The sequence below is a fragment of the Mugil cephalus genome, chromosome 10, assembly GCF_022458985.1.
Source record: "Mugil cephalus isolate CIBA_MC_2020 chromosome 10, CIBA_Mcephalus_1.1, whole genome shotgun sequence".
Taxonomy (NCBI): domain Eukaryota; kingdom Metazoa; phylum Chordata; class Actinopteri; order Mugiliformes; family Mugilidae; genus Mugil; species Mugil cephalus.
This window is the reverse complement of record NC_061779.1, coordinates 23,192,987-23,219,378: the sequence shown is the minus strand read 5'-3', so window position 1 is coordinate 23,219,378 and position 26,392 is coordinate 23,192,987. Positions and strand designations below refer to the sequence as shown.

The 26,392-nt window shown below is 41.7% G+C and overlaps 1 protein-coding gene across 1 annotated transcript in view; it reads left to right on the top strand.

Moving 5' to 3' along the window:
- LOC125015385 (copine-8-like) overlaps positions 1–26,392 on the top strand; it is a 65,786-nt gene that overhangs the window by 20,272 nt on the left and 19,122 nt on the right. Inside the window, exons 3-10 of the mRNA XM_047597205.1 lie at positions 601–647; positions 2,602–2,705; positions 10,786–10,825; positions 16,250–16,326; positions 21,268–21,331; positions 24,623–24,726; positions 25,354–25,458; positions 26,036–26,077. Of these exons, the coding sequence (XP_047453161.1) occupies positions 601–647; positions 2,602–2,705; positions 10,786–10,825; positions 16,250–16,326; positions 21,268–21,331; positions 24,623–24,726; positions 25,354–25,458; positions 26,036–26,077 (583 nt within the window). The remainder of the gene's footprint in view (positions 1–600; positions 648–2,601; positions 2,706–10,785; positions 10,826–16,249; positions 16,327–21,267; positions 21,332–24,622; positions 24,727–25,353; positions 25,459–26,035; positions 26,078–26,392) is intronic.

Genomic DNA, 26,392 nt, shown 5'->3' with positions numbered 1-26,392 from the left:
ATTGTGCCCTCTCCTGTTGGAATGTAACTGAAAAATCTCAAACCCTAACTTCAAGGTGAAAAACTGTAAAAATCACTGTAGTACAGCAGCTACAGTATCTAGAACGTCAAAGATTCCCTCTTACATCATGTTTTGTTACGAGTCAAACCAAAGATTTGTGTGCGGTCCCTGGGGTTTTCAGAGTTGTCGGTCACCGCCATGTGACAGATGTGTGTGAATAAAGTGAAGGCTCTTGGAACGTAAATTAAATGTCACTTTAGTGCCGGCTGATTGCTTCATTTTGTTCCCGCTCCTTGTCCGTTGTCAAACAACACTCCAGGACTCCTTCAGATGGAGATGAATGTCAGTATGGGGAGCTCGTCCTCTGCCCACACAAACAATCACTAGTCCCATCCACATCCACATCCTCCCCTTCACTCCCTCTTGTTCCCTTCTCGGAAATACCATCATGCTGCAAGGCAGAGTTCTTGTGACATTTAATTAGGGCGTTTTCCCTCTCATGTTGAGGTCCAGGGAAAGAACACGCTCTCAGCTGTTAAATGCTCCAATCAATCTAACCCCCCCTTGTTTCTCTCTTCTCCTCTGTTTGTAATTCAACAGTTTGTGTCCTGTACACTCAAGGAATAGCCAACAGGGAATGGAGAGAGGTGAGTACAAGGGTGGGGTGGTGGGGGAGTTGCTCATAAAGGGCAGCAATGCAGCACTTCAGCAAGCCATACTGATGCGGTGTGTGACTTTTTGGAAAGCCCATGAGCCACATTGTTAAATTATAAAACAATGTCAATTAATGTTGTTGTTTTGTTTTTTTCCCCCCACAATTAACCCAAGACAGTTTTGGTCATTTTATTTACTTGTTCTATGCTGTGCTGTTTTCATGAAGTGTGAATACCATGAAGCAGTTTGTGTGACTAAATTAGTTGCCCTACAGGTCTATTGAGGCCATCTGAGTTCTCAGTGAGACACCATGTAGGATCCCAGTTCTACAATTATAATGTATTTTGTGCTACTGCTATTTCAGTCTGTTTGGGTTCATCTTTTTGTCTCTTGTTAGTTTCAGGCAAATTCGATAAAATGATCCCACATGTTAAGTTTTTCAGATGTTTAAAAATCTTATCCAGCCAATTCCTAGTTTTTCCAGTGGTTCTATTTTTGGACTTGGCATCCAAGAAGTCCAAATATCCTCTCATGCTGAGTCAGTATCCGTTTTTCAGATTGGTCAGTTCATCTGTGTAACTGAGGGCTGTGACACACTGAGTTGATGGCTGGCTGTTTTCCGGTTCAGTGGGGGTCTGTGACCCTAGTTCTGGCAGTGTGTCCTGCTCCATTGCCACTAGTCAGACCTCTGTTGGTGGCTTTTCAGTCAGTGCTGAATTGGTGGTGGAACGAATCAGAGTGAGGGAGAGATCTGATCTGAAAAATAAACTTGAAAACAAGAGTGTAAAAATCTGGTCAGCTAACTACAGTGCATGCGAGGGGCAAAATGGATCAATATTTAGTAGGCTACCTCAAGTTAAAGTGAGAGAGGACACAGGAGTCTGGGGTGAGTAGAAAATGGAGGAAGTATGACCCTGGTCCTGGTCCTGGTCCTGACGATGCATGCACAGTTTACATGGAATGGAGAAAGTCGAATAACTGACAGGAACATGTCCTCCTCCTCCACACTAGGTGGCGATATGTGTCTTTTCAGTGGGTTAATACCATGTTAATACGGCCCCCTTTCTGGTTGACTTATTAGTCATATAGTCAACAACTGGAGTCGTTCTTGCGGCAGACTGGCATTTCAGACAAGATGGATAATGGCACAGCTTTTTTAATCTCGTACGTAATGTCCGTTCTACTTGTGGCGCAGATAAGACACACGCTGTCCCTCAGGTTGTTTTCCTTTCCTTAGCCTTCTAGCTAATCCTACCTTTTCTACTATAATGATGGATACAAACTACTGCCTCCTGCTGATATGAAGAGTAATCTCCAAGCCGAACTTTTGGCATTTTAATTGATTGCAACTTTTCGGTGATGCCGCTGTGGCTCCTTTTTGCCAATAATAGTTTGATGTCAGTTTGGTGTGTCCTTACTTTAAGTCAGCATGTACTCACATGGCCAGATTAAGGATTTGACCATGCCCACCACGCCCACATGTAGCCCTTTGAAGCTTTAATTTATAATTCGAGAAAAAAAATCAAGATGTGGATGAGTAATGGAGAGAAAAGTTACAACTAATCATCATAATATCATAATGGTAGCAACTGGCTTATCTCCATCAAGATGTCCTTTTTAAACTCAGGCTCAGTGCTTATTCTGGTGAACTGGATGTTACTTAACATTTTTCAAATTGGGATTTTGGTACATGAATACTACAGTATTACAGTAAACACTACTAGTGTTTTGATCCTTTTTTTCACATTATTAGTAGGAAATGTGTTTAAATATGTTGAGATTATAGTTGCCAAACAAAGGCGTACAAAGTAAGTATTTATCTCAGGAATGTAATCATAAGCCCTTCAGGCAGATTTTTTGTCCTGGATTTTTTTTTTTTTTTTTTAATACAGTCATTTATGAAATGAATTATGCAGCTAGATATCATCTGTCTTTTTTGTCTTCTAGTTTGGCAGGACAGAAGTCATAGACAACACCCTCAACCCTGACTTTGTCCGCAAATTCATCCTGGACTATTTCTTTGAGGAGAGGCAGAATCTACGCTTTGACCTGTAAGTTAACAATTGACTTATGCATCTTGGTGTGTGTGTGTTGGTCATAGTGTATTTTTGTGTATCATGTAGGTGCGAGTGAAGTGCTGGAGCAAAGTTAAGACTGAAATATTCATGGTTTGCACAGAGGGAGATGTAAGCCTTCTCCCTGCTAAATAAAAGACAAGAATTCATGCCACTTTTTCATCAGCGTTTCCATTTTTTGTTTTTTTCCATTTGAAGTCGCTGAATTCACACACCGCTTTGAGACAGAGTAGGACCAGATGGCCACGGAAAATCACACGTTCTGTGACAATTATGGTCCAGGACAGGTTTTTCCTCACAGTAATATGCTAATGGTTTCTACATACCAAATGTATGTCTTCACCATCATTCATATAAATTTGAGTCACGTTTCACAGTGCCATGTAGCTCACAAAAAAAGCCCTGATGAAAGTAACAAATGGCCTCCTTTTGACAGCAGATGCCAAAGATTGCCTTCTTAAAAAGTACGGCACAGTTTGACACAGTTGATCATGCAATTTTAATTGACTGCCTTAAGCACTGGGTGGGTATCTCTGGGTCAGCAGACTTGCTCAGACCCCACTGCTCCAACAGAACCTGCTAGGTTAACATGTGATTACTCAACTAACAGTGGAAAACTAGCTTTTTCAGCTCTGTGACTCTTATTTTGAAACACAATCTTATTCTCCTCCTTTGTGCATTTTATTTTGTATTATTGGAAGACAGAGATCTGTTGGAACCACTCTACTAGTTTTGGGGTCACTGCCCCGAGTCCTCCCTAATACCACAGGGATCACGTTCGCCTTAACCTCCCACATCCATTCCAGCTGCTCTTTCAACCCTTGGTACTTCTCAACCTTTTCATATTCCTTCTTTCTGATGTTGGCGTCAGCTGGTATCGCCACATCTATCACCACCACCCTCTCTGCTCTTTGTCCACCACCATGTCTGGTTGGTTAACCAGGACCTGTTTGTCAGTCAGATAACCACCTCCTGTGGTGTGGCCCATTGGGATTATTCCATACCGGGTACAGATGTTTCAGCCACTTGGTTGTTCCTCTTCATTTACGCTGACCCGGTGTACTGGTAGCTCTTGACCTCTATGGATCTTGTACTGCTTGTGCACCCATGATTAGTGCATCTGTGCTGTCTCTCTGTGTGTATGTATATATGTGTGTGTGCATATGGTAACATATATGTGTAAAGACATTATTTAACCCTAGGATCGCATTGGACTTAACATATTTGCAAGTTAAAATGTGTGAAAAGTACATTATCCTTGTTTTTATGGGGACAAGGCTTCATGAAATCCTCAAGATCAGCTATTTTAACACTACAAAATAATTTTTGACCATTGTAGTAAATTCTCTAAGAAAAGAAAGTGTCATCTTTGGTGTTAAGGGTCAGAAATGTCCTGCCAAGATTATTTGCAGTTGCATTCACCCATGGGTCATAGAAAATGTTTTAGGTTGCTCTGTGAATCAAACTTGACTCAATTTAATTTTTTTAGATGAAAACAAGTGATGTGTAAAGATAAAAGGTCTGTTGGGCCACAAAATATGTACATGGACTCCTGTATTTTAACTCATGGCGCTGTTAAAAATAAAAAAACAAGAAATCCTCATACAGCCCTAAAAGACGAGCTGTCCAGTAATTATGATAACCCAGTGTGGATCTTCCTCTGCATCCTGCCTTATATTTATTCACTGTATCTTCCCATCATAGCTCATGAAATATGGAAAGGCTTTTTGCTTGTTTACTTGTTGGCCTGTCGGCCTGGCTACATGCTGCTCAGAAGCTGTGGGAGGTTACACTGAAGGTCAAGGAGAGATGCCAACCATTGGAACCTTTGTATCTAAGTTATATGTAACAGCCTGTGTCAGATACTAAGAGCTAAGAGTATATACATATACAATGCCAAATAAAAAAAAAAGTCGCCACCTGGATTTAACTAAGCAAATAGGTACATGCCTCCTTTTGGATAATTACTGCATGGACGATTATCTTTCAGCTAGCAACAAGTTATTTAACTCCAACTGATGCAATGTGTAGCTTCTCATGTCTTAAACCACCATGTGAAAAAACAGATCCTGTGGTTGTGGTTAAGATGTTAGTCTGTTTGAGAAGGGTCAAATCATTGGCCTGCGTCAAGCAGAGAAAACATCTAAGGAGATTGAAGCAGAAAATTCTAAAATTGTATTAAGAAATATATATTAATAACTTGAAGGATAGTGGGGAACCATTGTATTCGAGGAAGAAGTGTGGTGGGGAAAAAATCCTGATTGTCGTCTGCGATCACTTAAATGGAATAATAAACAACAGTAGAACTCAGGGCTATGTTTAATAGTGAATGTTAGAGCATTTCTACCACTAATCAGTGAGGCTAACCAGAAATAAAGGCTTCAATTTGCTAAGGAGCATAAAGATTGGACTCTAGAGCAATGGAAGAAGGTCATGTGGTCTGATGAGTCCACATTGACCCTGTTCCAGAGTGATGGGGCATCAGGGTAAGAAGAGAGGCAGATAAATGGATGCCCCATCATGCCTAGTGTCTACTGCACAAGCCTGAGGAGACAGTCCTATGATCTGGGGTTGCTGCAGTGGCTCAGGTCTAGGTTCAGCAAAATTATGCCCAAAGAATGAGGTCAGCTGACTACCTGAATATACTGAATGACCAAGTTATTCAATCTATGGATTTTTCTTCCCTGGGAGAATGAGACATTATTTTCACACATGGATTGGTCAGACCTTAACTCCACTGAGAATCTTTGGGATGAGCTGGAGAAGGCTTTGTGCAGTGGTCAGACTCTCCCAACATCAATGCAAGATCTTTGTTTATTAAGCTGTGGGGGCCAAACTCTTGCTGAATACCAACTTTGTGGGGTAACTTTTCTGGGCCGCACAGCTTTTTGACAATTAGGTTGTGGCCAGGGTTAGGCTTAGGGGCTATGGAATGCATTATGTCAAAGAAAAATCCTTTCAGTGATAGACACATGAAGTTGTGTGTGTCTGGTGTGTGTTTGTGTGTATTTTACCATATGTGTGTATATTCCGGTTTGCTGGAGGAAACTAGTGCAGACTTTGCCAGAGTATCATGCAAGATGTTGAAAGCTGACAAGCAGTGAAGAGTGGGTGATCGAGGATGATGGAGAGTGTGTGTGTGTGGACTGACTGACTCCCTGCAGGGCTTGTTGTGAGTGGGTGAGCATCAGGCCTTGTTACTGTCTTCTGGGCTGATGGCCCTATGATCACTTGCAGCTAGGACATGGCTGCCCCGACACACATGCACACACACACACACACACACACACACACACACTCGCCTGCCCCTCAAAACAAGAAAAATGGCCCAAAATACACGCACACACACACATACACACACACACACACATGCATGCACACTTCCGTGTACACTGACACTTTTGCGCCACTCATGTTGAGCTGAAACATGCATGTACATGCATACGCTTGTGAGTTCTCATTATAGGACCAGCGGTTACTCCTGCCTCCTGCTCTGTCCTGAGGTCTGGAACACATTTTACTTGGAGCTCCTACAGCTCCCGCAGCCCTCCGCTACCTACACCTTCCTTATTATTCTCCACTAGGGTTCAGATTCCTTCAGGACATCCATGCACCCAGACAGCACTAAAAACTGCCCTTATATATTCCGAACAATCCCACGCTCTCTTTACCAGCAGACCCCAAAGCCACAACACATTTTTCTTCCTCTGCTGCTATCCGTGCCTGGAAATCCCCTCAGCCCTCATCTCACCGGCTCACTCACTTTTCTTTCTTTTTCTTTTTTGAAGTGAAACTTAAGATGCTCAAACCAGTGGAAGCCCACCGTGGGTGGGTGGCTCCCTTATCAGGTGTAGCAAATTGGATCAGACATAAAACAAATAAACTGAGTGAAATGCTCACCCAAAAAGCTGTATTGTATTAGTATATGTTGGACTGGAATAAACAATAAGGCCTAAAGTCCTGGCTCCTGAGAAAAGTACAGTATCTGGCATGACTGATCTTTCGTTGAGTCCAACGGTGGGTTCATATCGAAAAGTTGAATATTTATTTATAAAAGACTCCAAATGAATTGTCATGTGACAGTGCATGATAAGGTTGTGTAGTCTAACCCCTCTATTAAACCTTGCAGTCTGAGCTTTTACTCAGCCAACAATGTAAACCAAAATGTGGTTTCAGCACCATGGACAGCAACATCAAACGCAGACATTACACTCTGCTCTCACATGGATCTGTCACTTGGTATTTGCAAACTCACTGTGCACTGAAAGTGTATGTAAGACTCAGTATCTCAGGCATGTTTTAAATCAAGTTCTTCTGCTCTTATACTTGCTATTTTGAGTGCATAAGACTGGAGCACTGGGTCCTGGACCCCTGGAAGATTAGTGGTTGCCATGGCAGCAGTTAATGGGCATACATGCAATAAACAATAAACATGGATCGTGTAGACATGAAAACAAGAGGGCTTCACACTCGGTGAACGGTGAGCATCTGAAACCAACAAATTTACAAAACCGTTAAAATCAGGGCCGAGGACTTAACAATGTAAATGTTCAGTTATATATATATCTACACATCAAAGGGTTTATTATTAGTTGGATAGAATCAGTATGTTTGCAGGGTTATTTTAGTACTCTTTAATGCTTATGTGCTGCAAAGTCAGCTAGTGTTTGATCACAGTATCAAATGCTGTTGTTGTAATTTTTTGTGAGCCCAGCGCTTTTTTGATAAGAAGCAACACTGCCCAGTCAAACCTGGCACACCACACAAGTAAGCACATACATGGAACCCGACATTCTCTCTGGCTTTACAGCACTGGATATAACTCATGCTTCCATTTTGATAAATACCAAAAATCATTCAACTACTCTGCCGTACATATTATAAGTAGAACCTTATTTTAAAAAACCTGTCAGCAGAACCGGGAACAATACGATGTGAACATCAGTCGATTTTTCCTGTAATTAAAATTATGAGAGATACCATCGCCTGGGTTTAAAATTTAATTAAAGCCACAATTTGTTCATTTGCATTTAAATTGTAGGCAATCAGACCATTATTTTGCATGAATGTTAGTTGAGCATTTTCATTGAGTTCCTTTAATTTGGTGCTTTTGTCCAATGCAGCGTAGACCAAGTGCTTGAACTACATAGAAGATTGATATCCTGTTCCTTTTCCAGCAGTATTTCTGTTGAGATGTTCTGGATAATCTGCTAAGACCGGTTACAGCTTTGTGTATACGTTTTTCTTTGTTCGGTATGAAGGCTCCATGTAGCTCGAGTATCGCTGTTGCTGTCTGCTGTTGTTTGCCCGCCTCTCTGGCCCCATTTGTTTGTGTGCCATCATTAGTCATCATTGCTCAGTTGAAACGGCGCTCTGAGCAGCCGCTCCTCCCCGCAAGACAGGCAGCACAGGACCAAGAGAAATCCTGTCTGGCCCCGTGCCTATGCGGAGTGATGTCATCTACATAAACACACACATCAAGTCACACGCAGCAAATGCGCACTCACAAGGCGCCGTGGGACATCTACTCCAGCGAGCACTCTTATGGGTGTTTGTGTGTATGTGTGGGCGAACATGTGCAGCCAAGTCATCATACATACATCAGTGGTATGGTTTATCCCAACCTCTCACTCCCCCCCTCCCCCCTTCTGCGTTCTCCCTCTTTGGCCCTCATAATTAAATAAAATTAAATGAATCATTCATGAACATTTGGGAGTGACAGAGGCAGGGGGCGAATAGAACATGAAGCGCACCTGTGCATTTCGCTGGCAGCGGGTTGTGTAACAGCAGCGCGTTTCCTTGCTCTTATGGAATTCCTGTGCCAGTAACAGCGCTGTGCCGGAGCTCTCGACTCCATCCCGTTGTGACACACAGCATCCCCCAGTATTGTCAGCAGGCGCCTTATCGTACGTGGCATGCTGTCTGAAGAAAGAAATGCTCGGGCTCTCCCATTTACACACTCGGCTGCACACACATCACACACATATTGACACACCGAATTAGGTTCCATGTTGCGGGAAATAAAGAAAGCCGGACAAACTGCTCTCTGGGGAGCAAGAAGATTACATGGACTACACTTAGTAGTTGTCATTACTTATGGGTTTGTATGAATATTTGAGAGTGTTGAATTGTTAAACCTTTAATTTGTGAGGCTAAGTGTGCATTTTTTCTGCATTAGAAAATCTATTTCAAACAGTTATATCTATTTTCAGAAAACGTACATTTGCTGCAACTGTAAGCTCGGTGGACAAGAGAGATCAAGCTCACTTTGAGTGTGAGACCTTTCACATGGACTGTCACTGTAATTAATTGTATATATGTGCACTGTACAAACTCCTGGTTCTTTGTATATATCTGCTATTATGTTGTACAGATGGTCAAGATTTATTCTTGCACTTGTTTAAGTTCTGTGTCTTTTGTACAAGAGAGGAAAAGTTTCAGGAGTCATATTCCTTGTAGGTGCACACATACAGTATCAGTCAAAGGTTTGGACACACCTTCTAAAGCAAGTCTGTCAATAGTCTGCCAATAAGATATATATATATATATATAGGGCTGGTATGCACTGATCTATTGCTGTTCTCCCGTAATTTATAGTTTGCATGTTACTTGCTACGGCATAGCTCTGGACCCTGCACCATAGTCAAGGGCATGAGTGCGTAACTTGATACGCACCTTCCCAGAAACATTAAGTGGCCCACAGCGACTCAGACCCCAACACCTCTTCACATCTGAAATGCATTTCCTTGTTCAGTTCCTTGTTCAGCCTCCAGCACACCATCTACTCAGATCTCTTCTCTGTGTTGTGTGCTGCAATGATTTCAGAGAAAGGGTAATTTTAACATAACCTGCTGAGTGTGTGTGTTGAAAGTGAAACTGGACACACCTGACGAGTCTCCGTCTATACTTTTAGTGGCTTAATTACAGTACAATGACAGCACAATGACTCACCAGCTAACAAGTATAAACCCTTCCACTTATGTATCCCCCTAAGGCATAGGCTCCACATAGACAGTTCCGAGAGTATAAACCAAATTTTAATTACATTCACACACTCGTATGACAATGGTGGAAGGACAGACACCTCAGCCACTCTTCTGTTAGCCAGGGATTGAACCACCAACTCTATAATTAGTGGACGCCCACTCTGCCACCTAAGCCACAGCCACTCACATTTGTGCTATATTGTAAATGAATCAACGATGTTAGTAATTTTAAAATGTTCTGTGTTGGACTTGGAGTTTGTCATTGTAGAAGTCAGTGTGTTTGGGGACAAAGTGCAGTTTATCTGAAGAACATCAAGAATAATGGTGTTCTGTGCAGTATGAGGTGGTGATTTAGCAACTCTCAATATGCTTACATATGGCGCAGAGAATAAATGCACAGCCAGAGGCAAGTGTAAGCACACAACTTAAAAAGTCACCAAAGCTATAACAGATGATATGACATTACATATAGAATACAAGTTACATAAAACAAGATATTGCTGAAACACTGTGTATTCTAGTTTTGCTGTGCCATGAGAAATGTTACGAAGCTGTGCAAAGACTGCTAGTATAGACACTGTATGTAATGAATTATATATAGCATCGGTCTGTTCCTGTTTGTTGATGGATAGAGATGTAGACTGTGTGTAGAACACGATTAAACTGTGGCAAAATATCTACAAACCCCCTGAAGGTGCAGTTTTTATCTGTTATTTCTGACTCATTCTCTTTACATTTTGAATACATGTGAGAACCAACTAGAATTTGGCGATGACATGTTTATCCCAAGGCAGCCGCTACAATATCAATACCAAAAGTTTTAAATTTGTTGGGAAAAATGTTGTTACTGTTAACAATACAGAGGCCATTGATGTTGGTATGCATGAAAACTGTCGCAGTCGCAGACCTAAATTAAGACAGCTTCTCTGCAGTGATTAGCGCAGAAGTGCTTGTGCTAGTGCCATGGACTGCTACATTTTGTTTTGGTAGGCTTTCCGCCACAGATATGCTCTTCAATGCGTCATCATGGCCTTTGTCCTTGTGATTAATCTCTTTCTCCTTCTCTGCAGGTACGATTTGGACTGCAAGAGTGACAACCTCTCCAAACATGTGAGTGTCTCCTTCACCTCAACCATGTGTTTATTTAAATACTGCACAACTACATTTGCAACAGTAGACTGATTGGAATCTGACTATTGGGGGTTTGAGTCATTTAAGAGAAAGAAAGCAGTTACGTTGACATTTAAACTCTCCTGAACACTGCCATTGTTTGAAACACCTGGGGAGGAGGTTGAGGTCTGAATTCTGAGCTGTGTGTGCAGTTCAGTTTAAGCCAACAGTAAGTTTGGGTTCAATTCAGTGGTCAGTAAACCGGTGTTATTTTAGTTTGGAAATACTCTTCCTAAGTGCTTTGATTTTTATTTCTAGGATAAACTGTAACCATCTTAGTGTTGTTTTTAAATATATGGCTTGAATGAATTAGAAGCTATAATTGAGGGCAGCACAGTGGTATGTTCTCCTCGGGTACTCCCACCGTCCTAAGACATGTTCATTAGGTGTGAATGGTGGCCTGTCTCTGGGTATTAGTGAAACATTAGCCCTGAGATCGACTGGAGACTTGTCCAGGGTTTACCCCACCTCTCGTCCAATGACAGCTGAGATAGCCTCCAGCAATTCATTCAATGAATGAAACTTATGATCAGTTGATCACAATTCATTGTTGTTCTTCAGGCTCCTGTGTTTCTGCATATTCGACCTTAAATACAACAATCCACATTCCATACAAAGTGCTTTGATCTGTTCTATAGGATTCTTAAAATATGTTTGTACTCTTGGCTTCTGAATGTTTCCTTTGGGTGTTGTTCACACTCCAAAGACCTCACACATGGTTCAGCCTCAAATGAAAGTTGAGTAGAGTCCTCCCTCGATGTGACCCGCCGGTGACGTAGTGAACACAGCCATGACTGTCAGCGCCTCCTGTGTCCAGCATGTGGTGACTGTATGGTTTCAATGTTTCATCTCCCCACAGGGAGGTGCAGTGAATGGGCTGTAGAGGCCTAAACAGTTTACTGCTATGAATGTGTCAAAACATGCCTCACGCAACGTGCAACATTTGTGCAGCTCACCTGTGGTTAACAATGTATACCACAGGAAACTATGACTTTTAAAATGAGTCACTTATGTGCGTATATTTATCTGTCTATAAACAGAATCCAGCTAGTAGGCTGCTTCCACTCTGGGAGAAAGGGTGATGCTACAAACCTTCTGGACACAAAAAGGGAGCTAGTGGCTTCTAGCCAGCGACTGCTGCCCAGGGCCTGCCATTGTAGGTTTCTTCTACTGAAGCACACATCATGTAACTAGGGTGAATGTTCAGCATCAGTGAGAGAGGAGATAGGTGTATCAGCAGGTGGCAGTAGAGTGTGTTTGACACTCAGAAAGGGAAACCAGAAAAGCTAGGACTAGCTAGGCCGCTGGGAATTTTGTAATGTACAGTTCTAACCTCTCCTGAATCACACTGATCAGTCGGTTGGTCTCTATTATTATTATTGTTCCCAATGGCCTTCGCCAGTGTGAATATATTTATGAATTGGACGACATGAATGATCGAATCAGTGTGCCTTCTTGGCTTTGTCATTGCTTATCTTTGACATTTCTGTTTCTTTTCTTGTGCACTGGTTCGCTACGATGAGCAGTGAAATCAGTGGCGACTCTTACCAATGGTCTCTGGCACTGACTCAACATGCTCCACTGCCTGAAAAGCTGCAAAAAATGAGGGCCGCAGGAGCTTGTCTGTGGCCCAGCGCTGGTCAACGGCTTGATGTGTCTCAGATCTTAGTTTGAGGTGGAGCTGTCTGTCAGTATTTGCAACTTCAGATATTCAGAATTAAACAAGACACCAACAGTGTCTGCTGATCTTCAGATTTCATTCCACATGTACTCCTGCCACACCTGATTTTTTTTATTTAAAACCTCTAACTTTATACTTCACTGGCCCACAGCCATGCCCCTCTCAGAAGCTCTCCCGCACCAGATCTTTCTATAAGTCCCTTCCTATTCCCTTAATTCATACACTCATGTAACTGCTGGGGGAGTTGTTTCCCTCCGCCCCAGTATAGCCCCATCCCCATCGTGCCCCCAGGCTTCCACTGTGAGCGCCGAGCAATGTGAGTGCACCAACTCACTCTAAGCATGAAGGCTGGGGACGCTTGGCTGCATCCTGTCATCGTTGTAGATGTGTGGGACTGGAGATCTGGCTCGCAGTGATGGCTCCATTGTCCAGTCCGTCCCCAGTCTCCTGGCTATAAATAACGGGGAACGTGGGGAGGGGGCAGGGATGCCAATGCACGCGAGTACAGTATTTCTCGTGGCGTCTTCAGTGGCGGTCTTTGAGGATGCGCCCTTCCTCCCATCAAAGCAGATGTTTTTCCTGTGCCATATGGTTTGCATACCTCATGCAGATATGGCTGCGGGGGAAGAAGTGCCGACACAGGACATACAGTAGAATCTAATTACATTTTCCAGGCTATGGTTTGAGTGTTAGTTTTTTATTCTAAAAGACAGCCCTGTGCAAGATTATTAAACTCCTTTTTAAAAAAGGAGTAAAGTAAAACACACAAATGTCCCCTCCTATCACAAGCCTTAGTAAGTGAGTCCAGGCACGAAATAACTTCTTTATTGAAGTTCCTCCACATTTTTTCTTTTAGAAGTCCAAACTTTACTGCAATTTTTTGTTTCCACTATGAAATATCCTTGCACAAGAAAAGCTCATACATCTTGTGGCATTCCCCCACACAACCTTTACATCATTCTGTGACATTTTCTTTATGACACTGCAAAAAAGTGCCGGGCACTGTAATAAAGGTGAACCTTGACTGATGCTCCTTCAAGGGAGGTGAATATAACTCTTAGGGTTTGTTATGAAATGATGCCCCATCACCCCTTGAAATTATAGTTGTCGTCTGAATAAACAAAGTAAGAGGCAATAGTTGTCACTGATTGCGTCAGATCAGCATCCGCTGCTACTTTCAGCTTAACCCTGAGGAGTCGCTTGTTGAGTTACTTATAGTTGAAGCCACAAACAACGAGCGCTTTAAACATTTAAGCTGAGGCAACCTGAAGACTTCTCATGACATTTCAGACATAAAGGTCTTTCAGAAACGCTGCGTAGATGTTGCAAATGCTCATTTTGGAATATTTTGAGAACAGCTGCCGAGCGTTTTTTAGCTTTGGCTTAACTATGAATAAATGTGTGTATTTTAGAATTCTATGTCTGTGGAGATTGTTGTTGGGGAAAACCATTAAAGGATAAATAGTTAGAAATGGAGAAGGTTTGTGCACTTACTCTGAACTCCACTCAGCCAATTTCAATGGAAACAAATTGAGAAACCAGGAAGAAAAAAAGCAGACGTTCTAGGATACATATTTCTCCATACATCGAATCAATCAAAAAAGAGGGTGTTACTCTCATTTCTCTTATTGCTGCTTTACCTGATAGCACGGGACATTACCATTGACTACTTCCTGTAGGGAAAGAGGTGAAGAAGAGTTTGGGTAAGATTGTAAGATTCTTTTAAATGTGCAAGGATCATTGTGAGGTGCTAAGTGGTATTTTATTATGTGTCCTAGTGCAGTTTTTCAGACCAATGGAGAGATTAAGTAGGGACCCCTACCAGCTATATGTGTTCTATATTAAGCTCGGCCTAATGCTACATTATTTTATAATCTATCATTATTATTATTATTATTATCATTATTATCATTATTATTATTATTCAACAGTAGAGTGCCTGTGTGACTGCCATAAACATGCATACGTTTACTTTAAACATTGCTAAATGTAGTAGGGACAGTGAATCACGCTGGCTGATGGGAGCGAGCTGCACTGTTTTCTTCTCTTCTGCAGCGTGCGTCTGGATATCATTTGGGGACTGTAATATGCAGCCTCATGATTGGATCAGCAGCGAAAGGGGCGGGGCCTACTTTGTACAGGAGGCTTAGATTGACAGGTCTCTGACTGAAAGATAACCTCGATTTATCCCTTCACTAAAATATGTTGGATTCATGTTAATGTGCATTTAAACAAATTTAAATTTTGGGGGAAAATTTTAAAAAATACATGGAAAATGTCTAATCACAATCAAGATTTTGCGACCCCCTTGCATTACTCCCACGAATCCCCTAGGGCTCGCAGACCCCCTGTTTCATGTGTGTAGTTAACTGTACCTGGCATCACAGGATCCTATCAAAGCTCTGGTAAAAAGTCATTTTTTACATTTTAACTTTGACCAAGACCATTTTGGCTTGCAGTCGATCTCTATGTTATGAGTATATCATGAGGTTTTCTGCATGACCACAGCTTAATATACTGTGGGAGTCAGCCGTAATCTTTTCTTTTTACTTGAAGATACCCTTCAAACCTTCTCTTCCCTTTCGCCATTGAGTCCGTTCGTCTGAGGGGCCTCAACCTCTCGCCTCAGATTTTCTGAGGAGTATCAGGCACTGGGCCGGCGCTGCTAGCTAGGAGCAGTTTCTTCTGGAACGGCCAGAGCGTTTTTGTCATCTCTTTTTGTTTTGAGACCTCGACTGGGGGAGAAATTTACTCAGCACCGGCTAAGATCTTTGGAACAGCTTTCTACCCGCCGGACTCAACGCGACTCATCTGTCAGGCACATACGCACACACATGCACATGCACATGTACATGCGCAGTGACTCACACACACACACACATGCACACACAATCTGGTCGGGGAGGCCTCAGTATCAGTACTCAAGCAGCCGGTCCACGCCTGTTGTAAACAGATTTTGTATACAGCCTCCCCACTCTCTGCTTTGTTCTTTCTGGCCCAAGGCTCACTCCTTCCTGAACTGGCTCTTGTCTTGTGGTCACCCTACAGTGCTCAACAAGGACACAAGTCTCTTTGCATGCTGGGCTTGGGTCGTCAGAGGGCCAAATGCACATGGATGGTGAAGGGGAGATGTTGATTTGTTCCTTTAACACTAACATTTAAAGCAGCTTGGCAAGTAAAGCAGAGTAAAGCATTGCCTTGCATACAGTATCCGTACGAGGGGCTGTTTTGAAGCAGCCACAACCGGCGCTGCCTTGTTTGTCACGACTGACAAAGGATACTGCAATCAGGCATGACAGGAGGCCTAGAAAGTGCTGGAGAATTGTGAGAATGCTGCTGTGTTTTAATTTCTCACTGCTCAAGATGACCGGTTCAATTTACAGACAAAGAATCTAATCATCACTTTGAAATTGGAGAACATTTGGAACTTTTTTGCTTGAAAAACATGATTGAAACTTTTCCTGAAATGACACAATCGCTGTCAGTTCTTTTGATGGACTGATTGCTTAGCAGTTGCGTGACATAAAGGAAAGACAGTGGGGTGTCAAGCTGCAAGGAGAGCAAAAGGAATGGGTGCCTTTGCTTTACATTGGGTGCATGTATTAGGAGCAGTTAACCAGGAATAAAGTAATATAAAGGGCGTCGTCATGAATGTTCTCCTGCTCTTCATGTCCCCCATGCAGGACTTCCTGGGCCAGGCTTTCTGTACGCTGGGGGAAATTGTCGGCTCCTTGGGAAGCCGCTTGGAAAAACCCTTGATGTAAGTACCACAACAAACCGTGCACCTGCAAACAAGGAAACACACTCTTCTGCAGACACTCATAACTGCAATGGTAAAAAAGAGTTTATGTTGGTTTAGTCCGTCATTAGATAGCATGAAAAGTGGATTTTAGATTCTGTTCCTTAGTGGGGCTGAATTGAAAATCAGTATGTGATTTTAACTTAGCACTGATTGTCTTTGAAGTGAAATGAAACAGGGCAATGAACATGAAAATGAGCCAAGGCGCTGATGAAAGCGTACAGTGTCTCCATCAGCCAAACGAGATGAATAGTTAAACAGAAACAGGCCCTAATGACAGACCGTAAACACGTTGAGATGGTAAACAGCATGCAGTGAAAAGGGACACTTCGCCCCAAAGCAAAGATGTCAGCGGTGGGCTCCCAGCTAATTTTCTGAAGAGGCCTAAGCTGAACCGCAGCCTAAATGATGCATAAAGGGATAATCAGGGAGATTTTCAAATGAATAAATGTCTGATTTTAGTCTCATTGGCTGATTAGTGGCACAAAATAGTGATTAAACCTGCAGCCAGTTCAGGAAAGATTTCACACTGGCTGCTCAGTGTGGGGTTTGTCTTAGCTCAGAAATATCTTCTTTTGCACAGGAAGTTCTCCCGCTCACACTCTCTCTGATATCAGCTAATGTTGATTAACAAATCATCATATTTATGTGGTGTAAACACACCAAAAGTTGAGCAGCTACATGTTTCCCACAGACATGCAAACATCTTCAACTAAAGCCTTTGACAACATGAAATCATGAAAGCTACAATCAAAGCATCTCTCCTCATGTGATCTTAGTGGGACAATCAGATACCAGCACCTTCTCTGCTCGATGGGAGATAAAATGTGATTTTAAAAGTTAAAAGTGTGGTTAATTTTGTACGTCATCTATGTTTGCGATTAAACGGAATTAAAAACTGTCATTACAGAAAATAGGAAAAATAAGTCAGGCATTAAAAACGTATCATTAGCAAACTTTAAGTACTAAATCTCAGTTCCTTGTAGGCTTTTTCAGCTCAGTGGAAGCAACCATGCACATCAGTGACTCAGCAGATAAGCCTTTCCAACGGTTTCACATTATCCTACTGAGCCTCAGCAATATGCCAAAATATGATTCAGTGCAAAAGATTTACGTATGTCACATGTATAGATTATAATTCTTCACACAGCATCACAGATCAGCCCCAAATTAGTTTTCACAGTTACCCCAAACAAGCACCACATCAGATTGTTTTCAGACGCAATGGTTCGTCCAGCTGATGGAGTCTGGGTTGCATTTAGAAACAGAAGACACAGACAGTAAGCCGCGGACTCAAAGATGCTGGAACAACTTATCTGTAGCATGAAAAACTGTGTTTAACAGGCAGTCATTAAGATGGTTTACAGTTCTACAGACAGGAAAGACAATAATTAACATACTTAGAAAACAACATTTTACAAGGAAATAAATGCAGTGATCTCTGTTACAACTTAAAGATGTATTTTAGTCCACCCATAAATCCAATCCTGAGTTTTGTTTGTTTTAAGAAAGCAGGTCAGTAGATAGATTTGTCATATTTAAGTCTTAAATGTGTGTTACCATCAGGTAAAATGTACACAAATACTATATACCAATCAAACAATTGGCAATGAGTAAAACTACTCAAGACTGGTATAAAACAATATTAAAATGCCTCACTGTGATCACCGTCCATCAGCCACCCGAAAAAGAAGCAAGACAGCCTAATCTAAAAATACGTCTCACTTTAAGGACAGTTATCAATGAGTATTATCTCAGTGGCACTGTAACTCACGGAGAACAATTACAGCATCTTCTTCTGTCGAGCATACTGAAGTGAACCGTTTGTTTTCCTCCTGAGGCAGTGAACCATCAGTAGTGTAACCGCCGCCTCATCCCCATGTCCTCCAGTCATGTCCAGTACGTGTGTGTGGGGGGGGGGTGAGTGCAAGGAAGATAAAGCAATCGCTGAGCTCTAAGTAAGTGACTACCCTGGCATCTACATCCATTACTGTGTGTGTGTGTGTGTGCGTGCGTGGTTCCCGCGGCCGAATCAATGAGCGGTGGCTGCTGAATGGGCCCGCCGAAGAGTGACACGCAAGAAATATGATGTAAGAACGCTTTGCTGTCTCGGCGTTACATAATCACCTCTGCCTGCAGTCAGTCACTGTATTTCAGACGTGTGTCTTTGTGCGTGCCCGTGCACACCTGTGTCATTTTTAGACATGTGAAGATATTTTTATGTGGCCCTCATTATTCTGTAGGATTTGTTTACGTTTGGACGCCTGAGCAAACGTGTGTGTTCAAGTCAAAAGCAGCACAGCTCTGCTCAGTCAAGTGGGAGTGAATCATATTAAGATATGACAATATGTTCCAAACACACACACACACACACACACACACAGCATGACTTCATTATCAAGCTACTGTATACCACATTTATCTATGGTATACATTTGGAGATTAAAGCAACATTTCAACCCAGAAATATTATCATAGCCCCAACTGAAAGCACATCTTTATGTATATCTTTATCCTCAGCAGGAAGGTTCTGGGTTTGAATCCATTGGCCGACTGGGTTTGCATGTTCTCCCTGTGTGTGCGTGGGCTCTCTGCAGGTAGTGCGACTTGCTCCCATCGTCCAGAGACATGCTTGTTAGGTTCATTGGTGATTTTAAATGGGCCTAAGGTGTGAGTGTGAATGTTCGTCCGTCTCTCTGTGTTGGGTGTGATGGATTAGCGACCTGTCCAGTTTGTACCTCGCCTGTCGCCCAATAACCCCCACCCCCACAGCCCCCTAGAGGACAAGTGGTTACAGAAGACTTGCGTTAGGGTTTTTGTTACCTCCATGTTTCTGTCCTTCCCAAAGTCCCGTGAGGTCAGTGTGTGCTGAAAGAATGGATTCATTCTGCGGCTCAATCAGATGAAGCTTTTTCTGTATGTGGTTTTTTTAAGACCACCCGTCTCTCTGTCCCGACTGACGTGGTTAAATGGGGCGTTTTGGTTCTGATTATTCCAATAATTACCGGAGTAATGGTCTTCATTTAACCACAGTCAGTGTGTTGTGTGTTCTGAGCATTTCCAAAACCCTCGTGGCCTGTGAGGTACCTGAACGCCTCCCGCGTGGACACGGACATAGTCGCTGGCGCACGGCAAAAACCTACCGCTCACGCTACGCTGTCTGTGTGGACGCGGAGATAATGAGTTGTCTGTGGCTCAAAACACAGATGGAAGCGTCATGCAGCGTTACATCAGTTCTGCTTAACAATGGACACCCATAGCAATTACTGTACACACAGAGGGAACAATGCGCGATGCAGTGATGGTAAACACGTGTGAACACATCACTTTGTGTATTTCTAGCAATACACACAAAAACATTTCTGCTACTTTTTGGACATATACTGTCTGTACACATATAGATGCTACATATATGATAGATATATACAGGACGGTGACTATGAGCACTAAGGAGCACCACAGTCTAAACAATGATAGTACTTGTAGAACCATGTGCTGATGTTTTCAGGCTTAGTTTCCCTTCACTCAACTACGTCTCACTCGGTTCTCCATCCTTCCTCTCTTTGCCTCAGTGACTTCCTCCATGTCTTTGCCGCACCGTTTTTCCATCTCAGTGAGTAATGTCTCTGTTTGTACATTGAATTAATTTCCAACAATGCTCTCCTCTTCATCAAAAGGATGGCGGTGAGTCTCAGGTGACGGGGGCAGTTTCAAAAAGCCTTGCCTCAATTTACTACCAATTTCTCCGTTTTTAATTTAATTCTTTGCTCTCTCTCTATTGTTACTGGACAGTACTTAGCCAAATGAAATTATCTTTGCCCTTCCTCGTTCTGTAACAGGCCCGGGGCCTGTGGCATTCATTTGGTCTATTTTTAGTGGTCAGTCTCCCCTGGCTTTATTGGCTGAATATTACGCTTCGCCTGCTCAGGATGCAAACAAATATTGCTGCTGAAATGTCATTGGATGTGGTTACATTATTTTGATGTTCTTTTCTGATGGTTTTCATTGCGTATTAATGAATATTTATTGTGACAATCAGGCTACGCATTTGAGAGGAAGATGAGGAGAAATTAGAATCCGGGTCTGCAGGGGTCTCAGTTGACAGGAATTTACATTTTTAACGTTTCCAACATTTTATTGATATTTAAAGGGCAGAATAATCATACGGTCTTAAAGACCTTGATTATTGCGGTCATACATATTTCAGTTTGATTGAAATTTTCATGGGTGGCTAATAAACGCCACATGGAGAAAAAACAGGGAACTGAATCTATCAGATGAGACTTTTTAGAAATTTCAAATCCAAACAGGAGTAAAGTGCATAGATCAAAAATACACTGTATAAGAAACTGAATTAAATGAAATTGAATTATATTGTAATATAATGCAGAATAACAAACAATGTTAAGCTACATGTATAGAACACATTTCAAGACCTCGGTTCATTAAAAGACCAGCATGTCCAAAAATAAGACAAAGGCTTTAGAAATCACAATAATAAAAATAATGGAGAAAAACACAGGTGACTTAAAATGAGTTTGCTGACCTGAAGATGCGGAGGAGGATCTCTAATTGAATCTTAAAGCTAATCGGAAGTCAGTGTGGTGACGTAAAACTGAAGTAAGAATACGAGCTCTTGGTGAGTAATCACTGCCTGAGTAACTGAGAGGTAAATAAAGATGACTCCAAGGTGAATGGAAATGGATTTTCTGTTACATACTAATGAACAACGTGTTTGAGGAAGTAGAGTCCTGATCTGATTCTAGGACCAAAACCACAACTTTATTTTCATGGTGCTCTATACAGTAGAACTGGACTAATTAAATATGATACGTACAGTGCAAGCAGCGTGGATGTATGATTAACCATGACCTGTTTTCTCTCTGTCATTTGTTATTCTAGTGGGATCCCAGGGAAGAAATGTGGCACCATCATAGTGAGAGCAGAAGAGCTGAGCAACTGCAGGGTAACAAAGTTTGATTCACATGTTTTGATTCATAGTAGAGTTTTGGTCCTTTAAGAGCTGCACTCTCAAATCCTCCCTGACCCATCCAATATTCCACACAGTTAAACCCAATTCCTTTTTATTAGACACACACCCATTTGTAATACTGAGATGTTGTCATGGATTGTCATATTGACCATTTGATGTGATGTGTGATGTGCTTACCTTTACTTATGTAACATATGTTGATCAGGCATAACATTATGACCACTGACAGGAGAAGTAAATAATATTGACCATCCTGTTTCTGCTGGAAAACTTTTGGACCTGGCATTCATTCATGTGGATGTTATTTAGACATGTACCATCCACCTAAACCAGACCAGACACTCCCACTCCTGGATGTTAGCAGCCATCCCAGCAGGATGTAGCCTGACACACACAAAAACGGTTTAAAAACAACTCCAACAACGTGAAGAACAGCACAAGGTGTTGACCTGGCCTCTAAATTCACTATATTCTAAACTGATCAAGTATCTGTGGGATGATCCACAGAGGCCCCTCCCTTCAACCCATAGGACCCAAAGACCCCCACTAACAGCATCCTGTTACCAGACACCACAGGACACCCTCAGAAGGTCCATGTCCATTCCCTGATGAGTCACGACTGTTTTTTGAGGCACAAGGTAGACCTACACAGTAGGGAAGTGGTCATAATGATAAACCTGATTAGCTCACACTGACAGTTGCCTGTTGGGCCCATTCTTCTTGGTAAAAGGCTCTTGATCCTGTGAACTCTTAGTTCATGTGTGACCCATGCACAGCTTACGGACTAATGAATGCAAAGTACCCTTTGGCATTTTCTGATAACATGCTGCATTCATCTGGCAATTAGTTCTGACTCTCATTCCTGTGCTGCCGTACCTCACACACAAAGAACAAAAAGATAACCACTTTTTATCTTAGCAACTGGACCGTGCAGCCCATTTTTATTCAAGTACCTCCTGCTTATTGAATCCACGACACCTTTTGCACAGAAGTCTGTATTTCAGCTGAAGAAGTTCTTTCTTCCCGATCTATTTGTTTTGCTGGCAACCTTGTTTGGCTTATTTGACTGCGTCTTAGTGTCAGCAGAAACCCCAGTTCTGCACCTTTTTTTTTTTTTTTTAATCAGAGTTTGAACAGTGCTCCTTGGCATTTTCAAATCTTATTATTTCCTTTTCTGTCAACTACCTTTTTGACCATAGTGCTTCTTTCCCTGTGACTCACTATATAGTAAAGTCAGAGCTAAGAAGGCTTTCTAATGCCTCTGTGAGTTTGTGTTTACAAATGATAACATTAGCCGTAACATCGCTACTGAGTGACTGAGGCTTCTGAGGCTAACTGAACTAGTTGTGCTCATGAAAGCCTAATGAACAGTTGAGTTAATGTAGGAAATGTAAAGGTGTAACCAAAAGATGAGGTTGTTGGGAATATCAACATGTTCAACATGGCCAGGGATACAGGCCAAGAGTAGAGCCACATGGAACCACATTATCAGCAACGATTAACTAACATTGCACTCTGCTCTACTTCTACCACTTACAAGTAAATGTTGGATTATACTCTATAGGTATATATATATATATTTTTACATATATATATATTTAACTACTTAAATGATAGAAACTGTCCTTGGAAAAAAAAATACACGCACTTTCGTGTTTTAATTTGTCCCACACACTAACATGGAGGAGGTAGAGCTTATGACCTATACTGGAGCCAGTCACCAGGGGGAGCTCTACTTGCTTTGGCTTCACTTTCTAGGAGCTGTTCCGCCGCCAATCTTTTTACAGTCTTTGGTTAAAACCCTTAAATTTTTCTTTTGAGCATAGTAAACACCAGCCCATCTGCAAGAAGCAACACAGACACTTAGTAAAATCAACTAAGTCACGTGTGTGTATGAACTTAGCCTCGGTAGCCATAATCTGGTACATACTGGTATTATTACGATTTTGAAAGGCATACACACAGTTAATTAATTACTGGCTTCATCTGACCTGTGTTCCTCATCAAGAAGAAAGGTTTTGTCCTTTTAATGGAATAAAAACTGTCTAAAGCAGTGAAGGCGTAAATGTCACTCTGCTGTTACAGACTGTTATGTATTATATATATATGTACTGTGTGTATATATATATATTTATATATTTAGAGAGAGAGAGAGAGAGAGAGAGACACTAGTGTTGCCATGACACCCTAAGTTTGACTTTAATTAGGAAACTAAATGTATTATGTAAAAGTGTGTTTCTAAATATATTACAGTGCTGCCAGATGAAGCATCAAGCATCATTAAAGAACATTAAAGAACATGTTTTGTGTTGACTTCATAGATCTGTAGAAGGTTTGAACCGTTCTCCTCTTTTCTATTTCCTTCGGCCATGTTTCTTAACTTTTGTTCAAGGTTTCATTTGGTTTAGGAGAGCTGGTGTTCAGCTCAAGACGCAGCGAACTGTATGTTATCGCTGTCATATGAAATGTTTTTCTGAACCAGACTGTGACAATGAGTCTGTTCATATCCTCTCCTTCAAGCATGTGGAGAAAGTAAAGGGGGGGGTACATTACCATTCTTGGTCCGTTCTGTTGTTTGCTTATGTTTTTGGCACATGCAAATAGACGGGTCGCCTCACAGTGAATGCTCTGTTTCAAAGGTCGAAACGGCAAACTTTTTTCCACGTTTTTCTGTCATTTCTCTGAAATCGAAGCGCATGGACCCTGAGATGTTATTGTGCACCAACATAGGACCGGGCTGAGGAACAAAGGAGTGGGAACCATTATTAGGCAGACAGAGAATTCTATTTTGCTTGTGGCAATATAAAATGTGCTGTAATGTATGCTGCAATCAGAGGAACCGACCAGCTCGAGCTTTTTTTTTTTTTTTTTTTTTAACCAATGTTTCAGTTCTTCAGAGCTAAATGAAAAAAAGCTGACATCTATTTTTCTTAAAGACATCCATGGAAACAAATGAAGTTAATTAAGAAAAAAAAAAAAAACAGCATGTTTTCAGAGGAGTGCTCAAGGCTGAAATTATCCCTGACAATCTCAATGTAATCTTCCAGTGTTGATTTTGGAGCAGGTGGAGATGAATTTGATATCGGCTACAAATTCTCAGTGAGGGGAAACAGAATATATCCTGTAGGTGTAGACTGACACGTAACACGGACAAGTGGCTTATCACTCTCTATCATGTTTTTTTTTTTTTTCCTGAACAGCAGGTCACATTTTGCATCGCTTCCTAAGTAACGTCCGCATTTTGGTTCCTTCCCTCTTCTTTAGGAGTCGGTGATGCTACAGTTTTGTGGAAACAAGTTGGACAAGAAGGACTTCTTCGGGAAGTCTGATCCATTTCTTGTCTTTTACCGCAGTAACGAAGACGGATCGTAAGTTAACAGGCAGATTTCCTGTGCTTCGGGTGAAAAAAAAACAAAAGAAGAAATGCAGCTATGTCGATTTTACGCTTCCACATTAACAGCATGTATGATGAGATGCATCCAGACTCTGAGCGTGTTTGCTCACGCTCCAAAACCTCCTATACAGACAATATAAGATCTAAACTAACTATGTGATGTTACGTAACCCTCTGCATATATGCGATTTACGCATATATGCCTCCTATCCTTTGACAAGAGAAAGCAATAGAAGGAGGAATAGAAATGATTAAAAAAAAAACTGCGCGGGGAGGTCACAGCTTCTTTGCCCTGCAGATGCTTTTATTCAAGTAGACTTCTCGCACTTAACACATTCTCTTAGTGCAGCTGGGTATTTACTGATGCAGCCTAAATGTTCAGCTGCAGGGCATAACAGCAGCACGCGGCGGTTACAAAGAGCCACTCTAGATGCCACATACTGTAGAAAAGAACCGGATGCCATTATTCCAGCCAAGTCAGTCAGGATTCATCAGATACTTTTTTATTTTACATTCCCCAGAGTAACAAAGACAGGACACATTGTGACTTAAAATTTGGGGTAGATTTGTCGTCTGTTAACATTTTCTGTGTCTCTCACAGGTACACCATCTGTCACAAAACAGAAGTGGTGAAGAATACTCTGGATCCAGTGTGGCAGGCTTTTAAAATTCCCGTCAGGGCTCTCTGTAATGGAGACTATGACAGGTACAGTAAGAGAATCCCAGGAACACAAACAACTGACCAAGTCTACGGTACACTGAGAGGATGAGAATATACGGAGCAGAAAGAAGTAATAGAAGAGTACAGCTGAACATTATTTTTACAGTTTAAAAGCTACTTAGGAATAAAAGTGGAGCAGGTCAATGATTGTAATTAATTTAACAGCAGGAGACCGACAGTGGGACTTTTCTGCTTTCAGTCACCAAGCTCAACCACTGTTAGTTTACGGATGCAGCCCTGAAAAAAAATAAAACTGACAATCCAGTATTTTAAAATGTTACTACAAACTGATTAGGATAGAACGAGCTGTGACAATGTTGCATCACTGTGTTTGGCACACCTGAGAGTCGTACTGAACCAAGTTAAACTTTGCTTTTGCTAAACTGCATCAACTGAAATTACATAAGATGAGATACTCTTTTGTTTATCTAACAGTGGCTTTTTCCCAAAACCCTAATCCTCAATTTTGCAAAGCCAAAACCTGTCCACATACCATCAGCCAATGTTCTTGATAGATCCAGTCATTGATAATTTCCCTCTATCCTCTTCTCTGTCTCTACAGGAGCATCAAGGTGGAGGTGTACGACTGGGACAGAGATGGAGGGTGAGGCAGCGATGTTTACTTTTAAAAGCTTGAGAGTCAATGTCTGCCCAACTGAGAGCTCCATGCATCTGTTTAGTACCATTATTTAATCTATTCTAAATCTAATTAATGTTTGAGAATGAAAGTCGCAGCGATCCGGATGCGAAAAATAAATAAATAATGAAATAAGTAAACTTGTCCTAATATCAGAGCATGTGTGCAAAGTAGGGAAGATCTTTTGGGAATATAGTCACAGATCCCACTCCAAAATGTCTGTCCTCAAGCACACTCGTTTCTCTCTTGTTAAGAGTAGATACTGCAGAAAAATATCGCTGT